The 20009-nt window shown below is 41.3% G+C and overlaps 2 protein-coding genes across 2 annotated transcripts; one reads left to right on the top strand and one right to left on the bottom strand.

Annotated features, from left to right (window-relative positions):
- Positions 1-631: 631 nt before the first annotated feature.
- Positions 632-5476, top strand: LOC146625894 (uncharacterized). The gene is made up of 2 exons (XM_085363061.1): positions 632-682; positions 2587-5476. Exon 2 carries the CDS (start codon positions 2650-2652, stop codon positions 3694-3696), a length of 1047 nt encoding a protein of 348 aa, XP_085219187.1. The 5' UTR covers positions 632-682; positions 2587-2649; the 3' UTR covers positions 3697-5476.
- A 2688-nt stretch (positions 5477-8164) lies between these two features.
- On the bottom strand, positions 8165-18334 carry LOC146625893 (NLR family CARD domain-containing protein 3-like). The gene is made up of 13 exons (XM_085363009.1): positions 18078-18334; positions 17114-17218; positions 15715-15819; positions 15356-15475; positions 14356-14460; positions 14020-14139; positions 13051-13163; positions 11151-12942; positions 10026-10199; positions 9546-9719; positions 9229-9405; positions 8858-9031; positions 8165-8420 (listed from the first exon to the last, which is right to left on the bottom strand). Exons 1-13 carry the CDS (start codon positions 18158-18160, stop codon positions 8396-8398), a joined length of 3267 nt encoding a protein of 1088 aa, XP_085219135.1. The 5' UTR covers positions 18161-18334; the 3' UTR covers positions 8165-8395.
- Positions 18335-20009: the final 1675 nt, after the last annotated feature.

The following is a 20009-nucleotide window of genomic DNA, read 5'->3' as shown; positions in this document are numbered from 1 at the left end:
TATCATACAGTTAAAAAACATTTTTATTGTGGCTGTTTTATTTTCTTCAGCTATTAATGTATTGATTTATATTCACATTCTTACGTTTTATTTTATTTTATAAAAACATTATTTCAATATTTTTCTTACATGTACCTTAACATGTGGAGCTTCTTCACGAATTAAATTATGATTTTTTTAAATTATATTTTATTAAATTTTATTGTATTTTATTTCCAATCTTCTTTTAGTTTTTTATTGATTTTTTTAATGTTGAGGGCTATTCTGTTGTTTCCTTTACTCATTTTTATTCCATTTTAATTTAATTGTTATTTTTAAATTTACCCCGAGCTCCTTACTAAATTACAAATGTTTATTTTTTTATATTTATTATTATATGACATTTTAACTTGTTAAGCTCATTTTATGTGACTTTATTTATTAGTTTACACGTAACTGAGTCCCTTCTAGGGTAACTTGTATCTTATCGTACAATATCGTTCTGTTGTATAGTTTTTTACTGAACTGTTTTTCGCTGACTGCTGGTACTTTTAAAGTACATCCAGGGCTCCAGGGGGCGCTCTGTCATGTGTTTTCAGCTCGTTAGTTTGTCCTGAAAGAAAACACACGTCTTTTTGTGTGTTTTCTTTTTGTGGCTCAGCTAGCTTTCTGCAGGAAATCTGACCATCTGCATCGATTAAAGGTGAACGATTAGCTGTACCTGAACATTTGTGCATGCAGTTCAACTCTTTTCCTTTAATGTTAAAGAGCCAACTAGTTCATAGTGGAGAAATCTGAACCTCAGAGCTGCCCCTATCTACTGATTAGCTGTTCGTTGCTAAGCTAATGGTTGTGATGGCTGACTTCGGCTGCAGGGTCGTGCTGAATGTTGACTCTATTCTTGCTGTTATTTAAAAGAATAAACAGAAAAGACTTGAGCAGAAAAATAGGTCGTGGCGGATTATTTATTAGAGAAAAAATGTTTCGTTAAAATGTGAAGTATCGCTGCTCACGTCTCACTTTTACTTAAAACAGAACATTTTGAATGGAAGTCTTGTTATAACAGGAATGATCAAAATAAACATTTAAACGTGTACTTATAAAAAAAGGAATACAAAATTATAATGAAAAATTATAATAGTAGCTAATATAATCTACATGTATGTGAAAATTAAAATATTATAATAGAAAAAATGGTCTTAATGGCAATTGCATGAATTATGGGCAAGAGCTGTGCAGTTACATAAATAAACAGTAAAATACTTACTGTAATCACAAATTATTATTTGACATAATAAACACAATTACAGATTTTGTAAATAATACAAGTAGTTATTGTACATGTATATAATAATATAATAATTGTATTATGAACAATAATTCTCTTGTTTATTGTCTATTTATATGTTAATGCATACCTGCATCAATGAATGAGTAGCATACAAGCATGTACAGATAAAAACTACGAACAAATACCTGGACATGTAATATTAATATTCATTAATCATTAATTAATAATATATTTCCTGCTGAGTGGAACTGCTTTTACTCAAATTCAGCTCCATCACCGTGCAGACCTACATCTTTCAGCTGCTCCATCCCACCCCATCCCTGGGATCTTCCTTTGTGTCACCAACTGCCTGCATGTCCTCCTCCACTACATCCATGATTCTTCTCTGAGGTCTTCCTCTCTTCCTCCTCCCTTGCAGCTCCATCTTCAACATCCTTTCTCCTCCTTTGCACATGTCCAAACCACCTCAGGCTCGTGTGTCTAACTTCTCCTTCTGATCTTTTTATTTCTAAGTCTTTCCATCCTGGTCACTCCAAACAAAAATAAAACTTGGATAATATTTAGTATTTATGAATAAATGTTAAGTGTTTTTCACACGTAGACTTTGGTGGGCCGCCCAGAGGGATGAAGAAAGTTTACCTATAAACCCCGAGTCAGAGATGAGGGGTGTCACAAGGGCAGTTATCGACTTTCTCTGCTAAACCAGACTTTGTCCTTGAGGCTCTGAGTGCGCTCTCATGTAAAGGGGCCTTTCACACATTATAGGAGTATTCTTCCACACAAAATGATCTGTTATGAGTCCAGCATGTTCCAAGCTAGCACACCACTCAGGTGTGTTTTGAGATTTATTTTTATTGTTTTATCAATTTCAGACAGCATCTCAGTCAGTTCACTATCACATATTCCCATATGCTCTTATTTTGAAAGTTGATTCACTATTGACAAACTTGCATCGGCCCTTCCTGTCTCCCGTTTTTCCAACAATAGGCTGATCAGAGTGCTTTTGCTGTGACTGCCAGACTCTGATCCTGTGGTCAGACTGACTTTGACTTCACCGTCTTGGGTGATGTTAGTCCTTGTTCTGCTCTTTGAGATGGAGCTGCTCTCTAACCAGGATGTGATGCAGGTGGAGGATTGTTTCATGAGCTGCCACGCCGAGCAGAACGAGGACGCCAGTCACAAACCAATATTTACTGTCAGGAAATACTGTGTATATGGTATTGATTTATTGATATATCTCAGAAAGACTTTTTATGCCTTCATTCTGTAGTATTTTATCTGTTTGCTGCGTATGTAATACATTTTTCTCCTTTCAGACGGCTTCCAAGCAGTCGACCGTTCAAAGCGGAGGTGCAGGAAAAGCATCATCATCCTCGGTCATGGCCGGAAACAAAAACTGGGATGGCGCCGGCGGGATGGACCAGATAACAGTCGTGAGAATAGACGACACTCACATCGCTGAAGAGGAGTCGCACGTCGACGGGAAGGTGTTCTACGAGGTGGAGTGCTCGCTGCCTGCAGAGGACGAGGTCGTGGGAGAGGATGACGATGACGGCGTCTACGTCATCGAGTATTCAAACCCTGAAGAGGAGGGGGAGAGTTACCAGTTCACGATGTCCGTAGATCGGTCGCTCCCAGCGAAAGAGCCGATTGTTAAAACTCCGGTGGTCAGCGAGAACCCCGGAGCTCTGCTGCCGTCCAGACCGGCGAGGTTGCGACCTCAGGTGAGCCAGAAGAGGAGGTTGGTAACCGAGGAAGAGGAGATCAAAAGCGAAGAGTTCACGGTGAGCAATACGAGCGTGCTGGCGCTGGGAGAGGATTACAGCGATGTGATGGAGATGAACTCGGGCTCAGGTAAGAAACTGGTGTGCACGATGTGCCCGCCGCCCGGTAAGCTTTTCAAGAGGGCGTCTGGGCTGGCGGTGCATTTAAAGCAGATGCACCACATGGAGGGGAAGAAGACGTTCTTCTGCAACTCCTGCCAGCAGTCACTCCGCACTCAGATCGAGCTCGACGCGCACACGAGGCGCCACGCCAACCAGGACGCCGTGTTCGTCTGCCGCCTCTGCGCAGCCGAGGAGGAAGCCGGCACGGAGGAGAAGAAGGGGTTCAAAGGGTCCAGGTGGGGCCTGAAGAAGCACCTGGAAAAGGAGCATCCAGGTGTTATCCCACGCTGTGACATCTGCAACAAAGGCTTCAAGACGCTCGTGTCGTACCTCGCTGACCAGTTCCGGCACGTCGGGGTGTCGCCGTACTACTGCGCCAAGTGTCAGATCTACGAAATGACTGAGCGCGGTCTGAGCGTGCACATCAGAAACCACAACAAGAAGAAGATGACTGAGCAGAAGGCTAATGAAAGCCGCCTGCAGACTTTTGAAGTCTCCGCCGGTGCTGATAACTCGGCGACAGACGACTCCGACTTCTGACGCTCCAGACTCACCGTTTAGCTTCGTGTTCGAGTGAAGCGGCTCACAGACGTCAAGGTCAAATCCCACATTTTATGCATCTGAACTGAACTTTGGGCAGAAAAACTTTTCCCCTAACAGTTAGAAAACCTTTTTTGTGTGTGTGCAGTTAATGACCAAACATGTTACTGTTTAAGTAGAAGTGTCTAAGATTTATTTGAATTCCCTTCCTTTATTTTCAATTAAGGATAATCGTAGTTGATGAAACGGGACAAAAAACTTGTCTCAAAGAAAAACGTCCAGGAAACGGTCAGAATCAGCACAGGCGTCCATATAACTACTGTGTGTTTATTTAAAAGACATTTTACACATTTAATCACAGCCTTCAGTAACCATCTTTTTTAAATGTTGCTGATATCTGTGGCGCACACACACAGTCAGATTAGTCTTCTTACCTTGCAGGTTAACCCGTAATGATCACAGCTGTGATTCCATCAGAAGTGACTTCCAGGGTCGCCTTAAGTCTGTTTTTAAAAGAAAGTTAAGCAGCACAGAGCAGGCGATTAGGTCAGGAAGTCAGAGACAGCAACAGCATAAAGAATTTGATATATTTTCAAAATAAAAGATCCTTTGAAGACTAAACGCTTGTTTCTGAAACACTTCCGCTGTGAAAGGTGGATCAAAACTTCACCAAAGAGAAGCAGCCGCTGTGTTTCAGGGTTAAGTTTACGCGCTCATTTTCTCAAACAAGGTGCTTCCCTGCACGAATAGCAGGACTGTACTTATGATGGCCCCCTACAACCAGCAGGTAACTACTACTGTACATCAATAAAATGAATATATCTAAACTGGGACGTGTTTCAGTCTGGGTAAAAGTCAGCTAGAAAAAAGGGCCAACGGTCCAACTTTGAAGTTTGAGACATCAGAGCAGGTTACAGCCAATCTGGTGCAGTTTTCTAAAAATCGCACTCTTGGACTAAAACTGAATTTTCCAAACATAAATGCAGTTGTTTGGAGGCGTTATTACAGAAACTTTCCAGGTGTAACTCCCATTTCATGAAGTGTTACAGAAAAATATAACCGACACAAACAGACCCAAGCTTTCAGTCACATCACATGATCTTTTTTTACAGGTGCTAAAATAAAAGGATCAAACACTCTGGACCAGCAAACAAAGGAAACACCCCAAACACTAAGACAATTAAGCTGTTTGTGGAGTGAAAATGCCAAAAGTTTGAACCTTTCACTTCACTTGGTGTGCGTTATTTTTATATATTACTGGTCAGCTGACCTCAAGAAGTTACGACAGAAGACACATTCAAAGCTGTTCATTTGCCTTTTTCGTTGAGTATGTGTTATACCTTTTGTGAAGGAGCTTTCCAAGGTGAAAAAGCTACAAATATTTAAAAAGACCCAAAAAACTTTAAAATACACATAACTTTGTGTAACAGGAATACAGATAATTAGCATTAATGGTCCCTGAATACTCAATGTAGGACTCTTTTAGTGGACTCTGGCCACACATTGGAAACCAATGAAATGTTACAGTCTTAACTGCGTTTGTGAAGTTTGTACTGAAATATGCATCAACACTAAATCAAGCATAAAACTCTTTTCGAGGCTAAAATGTGGCTTTTAAAGAGCCGGCCGTGTGTAATTAAATTGCCACAGAGCTCACTCGTTGCAGGAGCCGAAACCTTTCAAATGTTATTTTAAACTCATCCTGTCATAACTGTACGTTTTATGTTACAGGAGGTGAAAATCATTCGAATATGAACTGAGTTTGCTGCATAACACTGAAAAGAGATGCAACGAGCTGTGTTATGAAGCGTTTTAGTTTTTCTTCTTTTTAATTGAAATGCAGTGAAATCGCAGGTTTGCTGTGTTAATTTTTTGTTCTTTGCTGTGGTGATTTCATTTTTTGCCTGCAACATTGCATTAAAGGGAAATGCCACTGATTCTTAGCGCTGCTGTTTTCTGTTCACATTTTTACTCTGGAAAGTGAGTGTGGATGAGTTTTTATACTGAAGGGGGTTTACAAGGTGCTTCATGTGTCACAGTTTTTTTATTTTGCAAGTTTTTAAAAACATTTCTTTAATAAAAAAAATTAATTGAGAGCAACAAGCAGACAAAAAGCCAACAAACGACAAATCTCATCTCAGTTGACATAAGCTAAATATTGCATCTTTCACAATAAAACGCTCCTGAGGTTCACGTTCTGTGAAATTATTTTTTATTCAAATGACAGGTGTAGTGTAAACATACATTTATGCTTTGCACTTAAATGCTGTAAAAACTACAAAGATAAATATAAAGTAGACATTTGGCTGCATTCACATAAAAAAGGTTGTTTCCCATTTTAAAAACAGCTTTTAACAGCCTGTTTACGGAGGCCTCGTGTGACACCTGGAGCTCGACTGGCTCATTCCTCCATCACCTCAGCAAACAGGACTAGCTGCCTCTGCTACTGGTCAAGCATCTTCTGATGCAAGCTGTGTTTCTAACTTTAGTCTGTAGCACCATGTTGGTGAAAGATGACAGGAGACGAGCTGTTGGCATCCCCACAGCAGGTGAAGCCAAAGTAGGCAGCTTTTGAAAAAAAATTTCTTCTTTCGGTTAGATGTTAATCAGGTAGAGTTCATAATATTTTCCTCCATCCAGCAGCTGTTCGTGACTGTTTGTGCACATTTTTACAGCAATAATAATGCATGTTATCAAAAATGGCTTTAAATCTAATGAAAACATATTTATCTTGCAGCCAAACCCAACTACAGCAACCAGATGTTCTTTCTTTACTGATGATGGGTTTTTTAAACGTCCATGCACATTTTTCTGCTGTTTTCTATGTGTAGTCCCATTGGAGCACTATTAATCTGAATTTGATCGTCTAGAAAAATGTATTTGTGGATGAGGGTTATTGAGTCTGGGCTGTGTCGTGTATTTTAACATTTTTATATTGAAGGCACAAACGAGCATCAAGAAACAAAGAGACACAAAACAGGTTGTCAGAGGTAATACAATAAAACAGTCAGTAGGTGACTGTGGTAACGGTTATTTAACATCAGTGAAAGACAAAACAACAACAATATCAACAAAAACGATGCATGTTTCCTCCCTTTTTTCCATCTGTAAGTCAAATTTTCAGGTTATTATCAAACTTGAAATTACAGTTCAGGTTGGGCTCAGACTCGAAACACTGAGAAAATTATAAACTGACAACAAAAACACTTTGAACTCTAACCATAAACTGAAATTATGACTTACTGATGTGGAAAACAAGTTTTTTCAGTGGCAGGAACAAGCTTCCACACACCCAGCTTTTGGCATTTATAACAGGTGGGCCCTGTTAAATACTGCAGCACTGTGAGGACATTTCTGCTACTACTACTGTTTTCTTTCTTATTATGTTTACATTTAACTCTTATTGCAAAAATAAATTTACTCTGGTGGGAGAGTGCAGATAATTTTTTGCTTTAACAGTAAAAAAACAGTGAAAGTGAAAGTACAGATGCAGTGGCCTGGGTTCAAGTCTGACCTGTGGCCGTTTGTTGTGTGTCTCTCTGCTTTCTGTCTGTCTTCACTATTCAATAAAGGCAAAAAATTTAAAAGTACAGATACTGGTGTTTCTGATAAACTGATACTGGTGTTTGTAAACATTGTGTATTGTAGTGCTCTGCAGAGTTCACAGCACCACAGGACAGTCCACCTTAACGGAGCTGAGACAGGTGACCTGGTTATGTCAGTTTTGAACCACGCTACATACAAGATGTGTGACGGGCTGATTTGGTATTTTAAGTTTATTTTAGTTTGTTATCCCAGCAAAGTCACCTGACATAAGATAAGATAAGATAACCTTTATTAGTCCCACGCGTGGGAAATTTGTTTAAAGTTAAAGGTTCTTTCAGATCAGATTTTTGTTTTTAAAAGGCCGCAGACCATGAAATAAGTAAACATTTATCAGCCATCATTATCACAGAGCTAAATGCAAACAACAGCAACAAACACGTTCTATAAAATCACATCTCTAATCATCGCATCATCTGTCTACTGTCACCCAGTCGTCCTGAGACCTGCAGCTGTTACTGGGCGGGATTTGAATGATGCCACCAATCAGGAAGAGAGTGAGTCACTAAGGCACCGGAGTTACTGGGCGGGATTTGTGCAGCTAATACTTTATTGACAAATATAGTCATATATGTTGGTGGGAGATAGGCCAAGATAAACAGTGTTCGGGGACCCCGCCCCTCCCTGAGCCTGGTTCTGCTGGAGGTTTCTTCCTGTTAAAAGTAAGTTTTTCTTCCCACTGTCACCAAAGCGTTTGCTCATAGGGGGTCATCTGATTGTTGGGGTTTTCTCTGTTCTCTTTGTATTATTGTAGGGTCTTTACCTTACAATATAAAACACCATGAGGCAACTGTTGTTGCGATTTGGTGTTATATAAATAAAATTGATTTGAATATTCTTTTGAAGAAATGTACAAACGGTGGATTTGATCCCAGACTGGATTTCCAAAGAGGGTTAACGGAGGAGCTTTAAAAAGGATCCCAGTGTATCGCAGCCTGTGTAGAAGGTTTGGTTTCTGAAAACGGTGCAGTCCACTCTGCAGCGCTGACAATCATCTACACTTCCTCTCACTCTTCTGTCAGTCGCTGCTGGATGAATGTCTACGTCCCAACAATATGGCCACAATCAGAGCGTCTCTGCACACGAGGACATACGTTCACTTACGCATCGGTGACTCCCACCTGAAAAGAGAAACAATTGAGGTGATAAGTTAGTGTTTACAGAGACTCACGCAGTCAGCTGTCAGTCACTGATGCAGCACATGAACCACAATATAAATAGCAGCATAGCAGCTTCCTCAGCGCTCATGTTTCCTTAAGCATGCTGAGTTCAAAGACTTGCATGCTTGTATTACAGAGGGGTTGCTACCTAACAACATAAAATGCCTTGAGGCGACTGATGTTATGATTTGATGCGACATAAATAAATTTGAATTCAATGGATTCAAGTCTTTTTTTTTCTCAGCAGATTTCACTCAAGTCCAATAAATTTAATGTTGAATATTTAGAAAAGTGCCCTGAAGGCCATAGAATCTATAAAGGGGAGATCATGAGGAGGGGACTTCTATGACAGGCTGATTGGTGAGGCTGAAGCAGATTAATAACAACCTCCTACTGACCTGAACGTCTCCAGTCTGTAGTCTGGATTCTTCTGAAGAATAATCAGTTCTGTCACGTCATAATTCTTCAATTTGTTGTTGCTCATGTCCAGCTCTCTCAAATGGGAGGGGTTCGACTTCAACGCTAAGACCAGAGGATGGCAGCTGTACCTCGTCAATCTGCATTCCCACAGGCTGAATAAAAAATAAAACAGGTTTAGAAAAACAAGCTCCCACTTCACAAAGTTAGGTGTTTGATAATAATGTGTTCAGAGAAGAAGAAAATTTAACATAGAGAAGTTTAGAAAACTGCAACGCAAAAACAAAATAATAAAGGCAAATAGATGCAGTGATTCAAACTGAGGAAGTGGAAAAGAAAAATATTGACTGACTTTAGAATCTCCAGCCTACAGTCTGGACTGCCCAGAAAATCACACAGGTAGTGCACACCCTCATCCTTCAGCTTGTTGTTTCTAGATAGGTTCAGCTCCCTCAGATGGGAGGGGTTGGACTTGAGAGCAGAGACCAGTAAACTACAACTGTAGGATGACAATCTGCAGATCCTCAACCTAAATGAAAAATAAAGATCACTTAAATAACATTTTTACAATCAAATCCTATTTTAGGTTTTAAGTGTGTTAACATTTCCTAATCCTGCAAACCACCATCAACTGAAAAGCAGGAAACCAGAATAGAATAACACTCTAACCTCAGAGCCTCCAGTCGACAATCTGGACTCTCCAGAAAAACACAAAGCAGCTCCACTCCTGAATCGTGCAGCTTATTGTCACTCAGGTCAAGCTCTCTCAGATGGGAGGGGTTGGACATGAGCGCACGGACCAGAGAATCACAGCTGGTCTCTGACAACCTGCATGAACTCAAACTGGACACAGAACAAAACAGTTTAAGCTCCTAGTTGAGAACATTTAGTGTTCACAATCTCAAACCTTTTATTAAACAGGCCTGAGAGTCAAACTATGTTATTGATGAGCTTGGATTTGGCTCGATCTTCAGCAGGAAAAGACGAGTTCAGACTCTTTGTAGATTCAAATAAGCATCTATAGTCATTAGTGTTAGTCATAAACATATTGCGATATTAGATATTAAATTATATGTTTGTGAAAATCTGATCACTGAACACTTAAGGGAAGAATTTTTTTTTTTTTTTTAATTTAAAGTATGAACTGACTTCAGACTCTCTAGTTTACAGTTGTGACTTTTGAGTCCACCAGTCAGCAGCTCCATTCCTGAGTCCTTCAGGTAGTTTCCACTCAGGTCCAGATGTACCAGGTGGGAGGGTCTGGACTTCAGGGCTGAGGCCACGACTTCACAGTGAGTATCTGAGAGCTCACAGCCAGGGAGTCTGTCACACACATCAATACACATACAACAAAATGTGTTACAATACATTTATAGACCCCATACAGTCCGCAGTCTGCTACACATCAGATTCCCCAAAGATATCGAGAGGCCATCTTTTTCAGGAAAATGTTATTGTCCACTGCGTTTAATGTGACTTTGGGCTTCATCCTCCTGAGGCCGCATTTGTTGGCTGATTGCGTCACAGCGATGTGACGAAGGCTGCCTAAAGTCGTAGACTCCGACAAATGAGGCCGACAAATCCGTCCTCCTTTTCCCCAGATTTGAAGGATGGGTTGGGTGTATCCTTTGTGGCCCACCATATCCCAGAATTCATAGTGCAGCCCAGCCAATCCCAATTTCCAACAATGGTGGCCGTTACTAAGTTTTATTATTAGTCTTTCTGGGTCACAAAATAAACTTTTAAGATATTTTCAGATGAGAATGTCGCTGTGTAAACTTCTAATATCTGCTCAGTTTTTTAAGATATCACATATTTGTAAAAGTGCGACGTTTTCAGAGACATCTGTTACCCACCAGCTCGATAGCTAGCTGTTCAAGGCTCACTAGAGCTGGCGAGAACAGCAAACTCGTTTTCAAACCCAGTGCGGTCTTTCGCTACTCAGGTTAAACATAAGTCACTTAGATAATTTAAAAATGTTATTGTTTGGCTTTTTTCAGTGTTTTATTTGTTCGTGAGTTAATTGGTTTGGCTGAGATTAAAGTTCGCTCACTTCTGGCCTACCCGGCCTTCGAAGGACCCGGCCCACGTAGACTGCAAAGGCCGGGTCCTCAGGAGGATGCAGCCCATGAATTTGGACACAGCTTTTGTCTACTTTTTATGGAGTTGAACTTACTGAACATACTGCCGTTAGTTTCATATCGGTACCAAATGATACACTGGTAGAGTCAAATACTACGTTTGACTCCAAAAGAAATTTCCACCTGGACTTACTGAGCCTTTCTGCAGTTTCTCACAGCTGGGATCAATCTCAGTCGTCCCTCCAGTGATGTCTTGTACCTCTTCAAGTCAAGCTCCTCCAGAACCTCCTCTGACATCTGCAGCATGTAGGCCAGAGCTGAGCAGTGGATCTCAGAGAGCTCCTTCTCTGATCTGTTTTCTGACCTCAGGAACTCTTGGATCTCCTGAGATACCGAGAGGTCATTCATCTCTATCAGGCAGTGGAAGATGTTGATGCTTCTGTCGGGGGCGATTTTTGTTTTCTTCTCCTTGAGGCTGTTAACGGTTCTCTGGATGATTTCTGGAGTGATCTCTGCCTTGCCCAGCAGACTTCCTAAGATTTTCTGGTTGGATTCCAGAGTGAGGCCATGAAGGAAACGAACAAACAGATCCAAGTGGCCATTTTTACTTTTGAGGGACTTGTCCATGACTCTGCTCAGAAAGACATCCAGAGATGTGTCACTGTTTGTGTTGTCCCACTTTGTCCCTGGGAATTGCTTCAACACCTCTATGTCCTTGTTAGTGTAACAGTGAAACATGTAGACGCCAGCCAGAAACTCCTGGATGCTCAGATGAACAAAGCAGTAGACTGGTTTCTCGAAGATCACACACTCTCTTTTGAAGATTTCTGTACAAACCCCTGAATACACCAAGGCCTCATCGGGATCCAGACCACACTTCTCCAGGTCTTCTTGGTAGAACATGATGCTTCCGTTCTCCAAATGTTCGTATGCCAGCCTTCCCAGCTTCAGAAGAACCTCCCGATCAGCCTCTGCTACCTCCTCTGCCATCTCTTGTCCCTCATGATATTTGTGCTTCTTTCTCTTCATCTGAACAAGAAGGAAGTGTGAGTACATATCCGTCAGGGTCTTGGGCAGCTCTTCCCTCTGCTCTGTAGTCAACATGTCTTCAAGGACTGTAGCAGTGATCCAGCAGAAGACTGGGATTCTACACATGATGTGGAGGCTCCTAGATGACTTGATGTGGGAGATGACTCTACTGGACCGTTCTTCATCACTCAGTCTCTTCCTGAAGTACTCCTCCTTCTGCTCATCCGTGAATCCACGTACTTCTGTGACCCTGTCGACACATCTAGAAGGGATCAGATTGGCTGCTGCAGGTCTGGAAGTTATCCAGATGAGAGCCGAGCGAAGCAGACTCCCCTCGATGAGGTTTGTCAGCAGCTCACAGACTGATGACTTCTGTGTGACGTCTGCTATAACCTTTGTTATGGTGAAATCCAGTGAAAGTCTGCTTTCATCCAGGCCATCAAAGATGAGCAAAAGTTTACAGAGATCCAGGTTCTCCGCTGTGACCTTCTCTAATGTTGGATGGAAAATGTGGAGCAGCTCCAGAAGACTGTACTGCTCATCTCGTATCAGGTTCAGCTCTCTGAATGAGAGCAGAACCACCACATTAATGTCTTGGTTTTCCAAGCCCTCTGCCCAGTCCAGAGTGAACTTCTGAACCGAGAAGGTCTTCCCAACTCCAGCGATGCCATTTGTCAGAACGACTCGGATATCTGTTTGTTGGTCAGGTAAGGCTTTAAAGATCTCATGGCACTTGATTGGAGTGTCCTGGTGGGTGTTCTTGGAAGGTGTCTCAAGCTGCCTCACCTCATGCTGCGTGTTCACATCTTCAGGCCGCCCCTCCGTGATGTAGAGCTCAGTGTAGATCCTGTTGAGGAGGGTTCCTTCGGTTTCATGAGTTCCTTCAGTCACACGTTCACATTTCCTCTTCAGTATGAGCTTATGATCATCTAAAACCTCCTGCAAACCACCATCAACTGAAAAGAAGGAAAACGCAATATAAGAAAACTCTTAAATGTCTGAACAAGAAGATAAACTCCAGTTTTCAGAAATGAATCTACCAGCAAATAGATGTTCAGTCTTACTTGGTATCAAGCTGCTCGGACTGGCTGTCTGGACTCCAGCTGTGGTTCCTGAGTGGTGCCAGGAGGGCAGCTTTGATGAAGCAGACCAGTCCCTGCATGAAGTGAAGCACTGTCTGCAGAAGTGTCATTAATATCAAAGTTTAATAACATGCTGGCTTACAGAAAAATATCATTATTGAATCATATTTAAATACAACACCTCTGTTGTATTTCTGCTTTAACAGAATCACACATGTAAATGAGGTAATGATTAGTAAAGTCATCCATGTGCCCTAATGCTAATACCCTCACCGACAGCTTTATGTTATTGGTTTTGATTTGGCAGGATTATTGAAAGAAAATCAAAAACTATTGTACAGTCTGACCAATCACTGACACTATGGTCCCTGCTACAGAGCAGAGGAACCCTCTGGCTTTTTATCAGTGCACCGGAGCACAGCTGCAATAGTGCATCTGTGCATGGGTAACTTCCACATCTGTTAAAGCACCATTAATGCTGGATAGTAGCTTTTAGGACAATATATGCTGCAGCTGAGACAATAAGTTTTTAAAAAGGCCAAACTACAGTTTGTATACCGACAGGACGACTAAGCTTTAGCAAAAGACTAGTAGACCAAACTAAAAAGTCAGAATGTATCAGGAGAAAAGTTACATTCAGGCCTTTATGTCTTGGAGACATAAGTGAATTGCATCCTGCTTTGTGTATACGATAACAATGAAAATAATGTTTTCACAGGACCTTTGAAAATCTAAGTGCACCCTTACTGCTTCCATAGCGATTAGGAGGGTACGTATCATCCAGGGGCTTCCAAACAAATGCCCTTCATTGAATAATCAAATGTGAACATCTCTATAAAAGTAAAAGCTTAGACAGTTTGCTAATACGATTGGACAATGGACAAATAAATGTCAACAGCTCTGTGTTGTAATTAACATTAACAACTATTTAGAGAAGATGTGGTCTCTTACTCTGTGTGTGAGGGTCCGGGTTGATTCCTTAAGTCTGGAGGGGCATCTCTGGATATGTCACTCTTCATAGACAAACAGTCGGATCCTGAAGACTCTGCTCTGTGTCTGTGCTGCCCACCTCTGGAAACACAAAGATAATAAACTGGAACCTTCCTGTTTTTATATTAGATGCACACAGAACTGCAAGAACTCCTTTATTCATGAGTTTATGTTGATGCTCGTTAAACAAGTTCATCACTGAAGCTTTGCTGTGTTCATAGGAATGCATTCTTAGTTTTCTTCCTGCTTCAGCATGAGTCACCTTCACCTCTGTTTACAGCACAAACTGAGTCTTACTCTGTGTGTGAGGGTCCAGGTTGATTCCTTAAGTCTGGAGGGGCTTCTATGGAAATGTCACTCATCATGGACAACCAGTCGGATCCTGGAGACGCCGCTCTCTGTCTGTGCACGAATGTAGAATAAATCACAAATTGCTCTTATTGTGTCAGAATCTGATTAAGTGGACTAAAGTTCAGGATTTCTTTAGTAAAACCTGAATGTTCCCATGCATCATGATACTAAAACCTCACAGCTGCATATGTAGTGCTGTGCTTTATAAAGAATGGAGTTAAAATATATCAACAGATAACTTGGGATACACACCTCTGTTTTCTTTTTTCCAGTGTTAATTGTAGATTAGCATTTTAAACTGTGGAAGTCAAAACACTTTTACCTAAACTGCTGTAAAACTGTGTAAAATGGAGATCAGCTCAATCCTCTTTACATCACAGTACAAAGACAACATCCTCAAACTGGTAAATAACTCCTCATTTTGAATTTTATCTCAGTTTGGGCGCTGACCAGATGTGTCTGCAGCCACGTGAACAGAAAAACAGGAGAAAGAAAGTTTTTATTTCGAGTGAGTATCTGATTAAACGTATGTGTAGTTTCTCAGTCATCCAGGTCATGGTAGTTTAGCAACATGTTCTCACTCCCAAAGCATAACATTTTACGCTAGCTGACAAATCGTCTGTATATTACACTTTGGCCACCCAACATGTCCCTATGTTACAAGTTCAGAAAAATGTGGAAACAATATAACCATTTAGAATGAATCCACACATGTACGTTTATTCTACCTAAATCGCTTTGGAAAATACTACCTAACACGATTAAGGTCATGGTTAGGGCTGGAATACACGACTGTGTTATACCTTATAAACCCAGTTTTTAAATCAATAAGTAGTTTCCTAGAATAGAGCGATATATGTGATCTAATAGTTCTGCTTAAGAAAGCGTTGTTCTTCGGTCTGAAAGTTAACCATCAGGTCTGTTCTCAGAAGAAGCGGTCTCTTACTTTGTGTGTGAGGGTCTGGGTTGATTCCTTAAGTCTGGAGGGGCATCTCTGGATATGTCACTCTTCATAGACAGCCAGTCGGATACTGAAGATGCCACTCTGTGTCTGTGCTGCCCACCTCTGGAAACACAAAGATAATAAACTGGAACCTTCCTGTTTTTATATTAGATGCACACAGAACTGCAAGAACTCCTTTATTCATGAGTTTATGTTGATGCTCGTTAAACAAGTTTCTCTTTTCAGTCCATTAAACGTCATCACTGAAGCTTTGCTGTGTTCATAGGAATGCATTCTAAGTTTTCTTCCTGCTTCAGCATGAGTCACCTTCACCTCTGTTTACAGCACAAACTGAGTCTTACTCTGTGTGTGAGGGTCTGGGTTGATTCCTTAAGTCTGGAGGGGCTTCTATGGAAATGTCACTCATCATGGACAACCAGTCGGATCCTGGAGACGCCGCTCTCTGTCTGTGCACGAATGTAGAATAAATCACAAATTGCTCTTATTGTGTCAGAATCAGATTAAAAGGACTACAGCAGCGGTCCCCAACCCCCGGGCCAGGGACCGGTACCAGTCCGTGAGTCATTTGGTCTCGGGCTGCGAGAGTTGAGGCTCGGGTGTGAAATTTATGGTTTTCAGTGTTTTTATCGCCATTTGTTATCATTTTTATGGGTTACTTGGTTTCCCTGGGTCTTTTCCTGTGTCTTATGAAAAAATCTTCGGTTTTTTTGGTACCAGTACTGGTTTCATTTTGTTGTATTTATCCGTGACACCTTAAAGGCCAGTCCGTGAAAATATTGTCGGACATAAACATGCCTGACTGCACAGGTCACAGAGAGATCATTTTTAAGACAGGTAGGATCTCAGCCACGATAAAAAAAAATTCTGTAACTCCAATAAAATGTTCTAGCCTATGCAATAAAATACAGGGATCCATAGTGTCAAAGGCAGCCTTAGATCATTAAAGTAATAAAAGTAAAGTGTGATCATTGTCTGCATTCACCAACAAATCGTTTACCACTTTGATTAAGGCCGTTTCTGTGGAGTGATTTGGTCTAAAAACAGACTGAAATGGCTCAAACAGATTGTTTGTTGACAGATGCTCAGCAGGCTGCTTAAAAACAACTTTTTCAAAGACCTTAGGCAAAAAAAAGGTGTGAGGTGGGTCTATAGCTCGCACCAACAGCTCTAAAACTGTGTCAAATATAAATCAGCTCAATCCCCTTTACACTACAGTACAAGGACAACATCCTCAAACCAGTAAATAACTCCTCATTTTGAATTTTATCTCAGTTTGGGCGCTGACCAGATGTGTCTGCAGCCACGTGAACAGAAAAACAGGAGAAAGAAGGTTTTTTGAACGTATGTGTAGTTTCTCAGTCATCCAGGTTTAGGAGCTTGAAGAGAAGGCAACAGGACTTCTTTACGTTTTTTTATGGAGATGTTTCACCTCTGATCCAAGAGGCTTCTTCAGTTCTGCAGCATATGCAGTTTTTTAAGGGTTTATAAGGTGTAAAGTATCAGGTCTAATACAGATCCCAGAAAACCTCCAGTGTGTGTGAGGAAAACTCATTTACATGAACAAATGTAATCTATCAGACAGATATAACTCAAATATAATATAAATATATATCTAATATAATCAATAAAAAGTTTCCTGGAATAGAGAGATATATGTGAACTAATAGTTCTGCTTTAAAAAACATTCTTCGCTCTGAAAGCTGACCATCAGGTCTGTTCTCAGAAGAAGTGGTCTCTTACTCTGTGTGTGAGGGTCCGGGTTGATTCCTTAAGTCTGGAGGGGCTTCTATGGAAATGTCACTCATCATGGACAACCAGTCGGATCCTGGAGACGCCGCTCTCTGTCTGTGCACGAATGTAGAATAAATCACAAATTGTAAAATGTAAATTTAAAAAAGTGGAATGACTTACAAATCTCTCTCATTTTCTTTTTAAATTCATAGTAGAACACAGTAGAAGGATAAACATGGTCCTGTGGCAACTTTAGAGTCACGTTGCTGCTGTCAAATGAAGAATTAGCTCTTTTTTTTTTTTTTTACAGATTGTAGCTTTCTTCAGTTTAAACATCTGATGTGTTTTATATAATTTGTTGTGAACAGTCGGTGATCTATGGAGGGCCTCGAGTGTCAGTCAAAGAATTTAATTTTAATCTGTCTACAACCTAAAGTGATTTCCACGTCTCCTCGTCACGCTACTTGGACCTGAGTTAATGTTAATGGATCAAGTTTAAGGCTGAGCCGCAGTGTAAAGTTCAAAGGACTCTAACATGCAGATGTTACATTAAGGACAGCGCAGAGCAGCGGTGCAGCATTTCTCTCTTGGCTGATATTCAGCATCCGTGCTGGTTTCTGCTCTTATATAATCAGCCGCTCCTCTGGTAATGTCTCTGACCGGGCAGTCAGTCGATCCACTCTGGGGGAAATGATGGCAAACACCACCTTTCGTGTGAGCCTGAATTAAAGGGATGCAACCAGAATGTTTTTCATACTTGTGGCCATATGGGGGCAACTAAAAATATTGGGGTGGCACACTTAACACAGAATTTCCAGTTTTAATATGCTGTCAAATTTAGGTTAATTGAAAAATATGGCAAAAAAGAGGCAGAAAATAATTTTGTGCAAAGTTAATTTCCTGCTGTTGAAGTCGACGTCAATGCCCCTCCCGGGTGCAGCAGCATGAGCATTGGGCGAAAACCGGGTCTTACTTTAGATCCCAGGCTCCGGGTCTGGGGTGGTTTCTCTTCAGAGGCCGGCAGCTTCGGTCCTCTTCTTCCGCCAAATCACTCATGTTCCCTCAGTCTGAGAGTGAAAGACGGACACGTGTCAAGTTCGGGAGTGAAACAGCTTTTTGAATCCTCCGCCTGATGAAAAGCTCCGTCTTTGCTTCCCTGCTTCACCCACGGAGACACCCTGACAGCAGAATAACGATCATTATGCTGAGATCACCCTGCTTCGCTCCTTCTGCTCCTCTGTCGGCTCCAAAATGGAGTCCAGCACTTTCACTTTCACTTCTCCCCCCGTGGAGCTGCTCCTCCTCTCTCCAGTTTCTGGAAATGACTGCATCTGCCAATTTAATACCTCAAACACGAATATTTAATAACAATCCTCCAAAATCGGACTAATAACATGAAACATGAGGAGGGACTCTCAGCTTAGCAGTGGTTTAGGGAAACTCAGAGCACAGTGTGAGCAGTGAGGGGGGTTGATTTAAACATGGTGTAGTTATTAATGCAATCTGAGGTGATGGAGATGTTGATCTGGTATCGTTTTGTTCTGTGGGCAGCAGCTCTGACATCTGCAGGTGGCTGCTGCTTTAACTACGGACCCGTTGATCTGCCACCATCAGCACCATCGAAACCTCACACTGGACTCCAGGCACCTTGGCTTCTCCTTTCCTCTTCCAGGCTCCAGATAAGGGGTGTCAAACATAAGGCCCAGGGGCCAGAATCAGCCTGGTAAAGACCCCGGTAGAGCCCAGTGGACAGCTTTGGAAAATGTGAAGGATGGTGTAAAGTTCTGGAGTTTCAAATGTAGTATATAAGCTTATTTTAACACTTCCCCCATGGCCATGCTTACTACACATAGTAATTTAGTAGCAGATAAACAATAAAATGACATAAAAGTTCAATTTTTTCACTTTCTACTAAAGAAATTTCAGTTTAAAATAAGTTAAAACAAATAATAACAAACCCTTGTTAACAAATACTTCCTGTTTTATAACTACAGTACTATACTTAGAGTCCGAGCACCAGATTTTTATTCTATTTTAAACATGTATTTCTTACAGTTTAATCCCAAAGAGTCGTGCTGACAGATTTGTTCACCGCGCAGAGAAACTGATGCGTGCTGCTGAGACTGGACATCTTATGTTAAGATAAAGACTCACAGAAAGAAGAGTTTCACAGGTTGGCCTCACAGTGTTAGAAGTTTGACATCCCTGCACTCGGAGCTTCGTCTTACTAATGATACGCAAAATTCACTTTCATCTGAAGACAGGACTTTGGACCTCCGAGCAACAGTTGAGGTCTTGGCTCATGAGCGGTTTGACATCAGGACTGCGACAGCTGTGCATGGTGGCGATGTCGTCCTCAGTCCACTCCATCTGAAGCTCTCCAAAGTCTTTGAGCTGTGAGGTGTGCAGAACGATCCGGACATCCACGGTATCGACAGAACACACAGTGGAATCGGCATCAGAGCCATACTTTGCTTCTGCCCTCTAAGTCCAGCATGTAGCCCCCTGAATTGTGTTAAATAAAGTAAAAACGTTCCTCAAACGTGCACTATTATTATCCTGCAGCACATTGAACCAACAGGAGCTGACCCAGCGGCTTCAAAGGCACATTTACATTCCAGCTCTGCAACAAACTAACAGGCGCTTTTTGCTGTGCCAAAGTAAAAACCACACTGATTTTATGGCCATTAAAAAGTGTTCCCAGGGATTAGCTGTCAGCTGTGTGTGGATGCAGGAGATGCCACTTCCTGCTCTGCAGTATCATTTTTAGGTTATTATGCTTTCACATTTAAAGTCAAGTGTCCAGAGTCTCTGGTGTCAGTTGTAACAACGTGAAAGTGAGAACTTTTTTTTTTTTAGAAAGGAATGAGGTAACAGCTTCAGGGAGATCAAAGCACGACACTCT

This window comes from Diplotaxodon limnothrissa, linkage group LG9 (genome assembly GCF_057381915.1).
Source record: "Diplotaxodon limnothrissa isolate DT_005_m linkage group LG9, D_limnothrissa_male_GT1.1, whole genome shotgun sequence".
Classification (NCBI taxonomy): Eukaryota; Metazoa; Chordata; class Actinopteri; order Cichliformes; family Cichlidae; genus Diplotaxodon; species Diplotaxodon limnothrissa.
The sequence above is the reverse complement of the archived record's forward strand: the minus strand, read 5'-3'. Positions and strand labels throughout refer to the sequence as shown.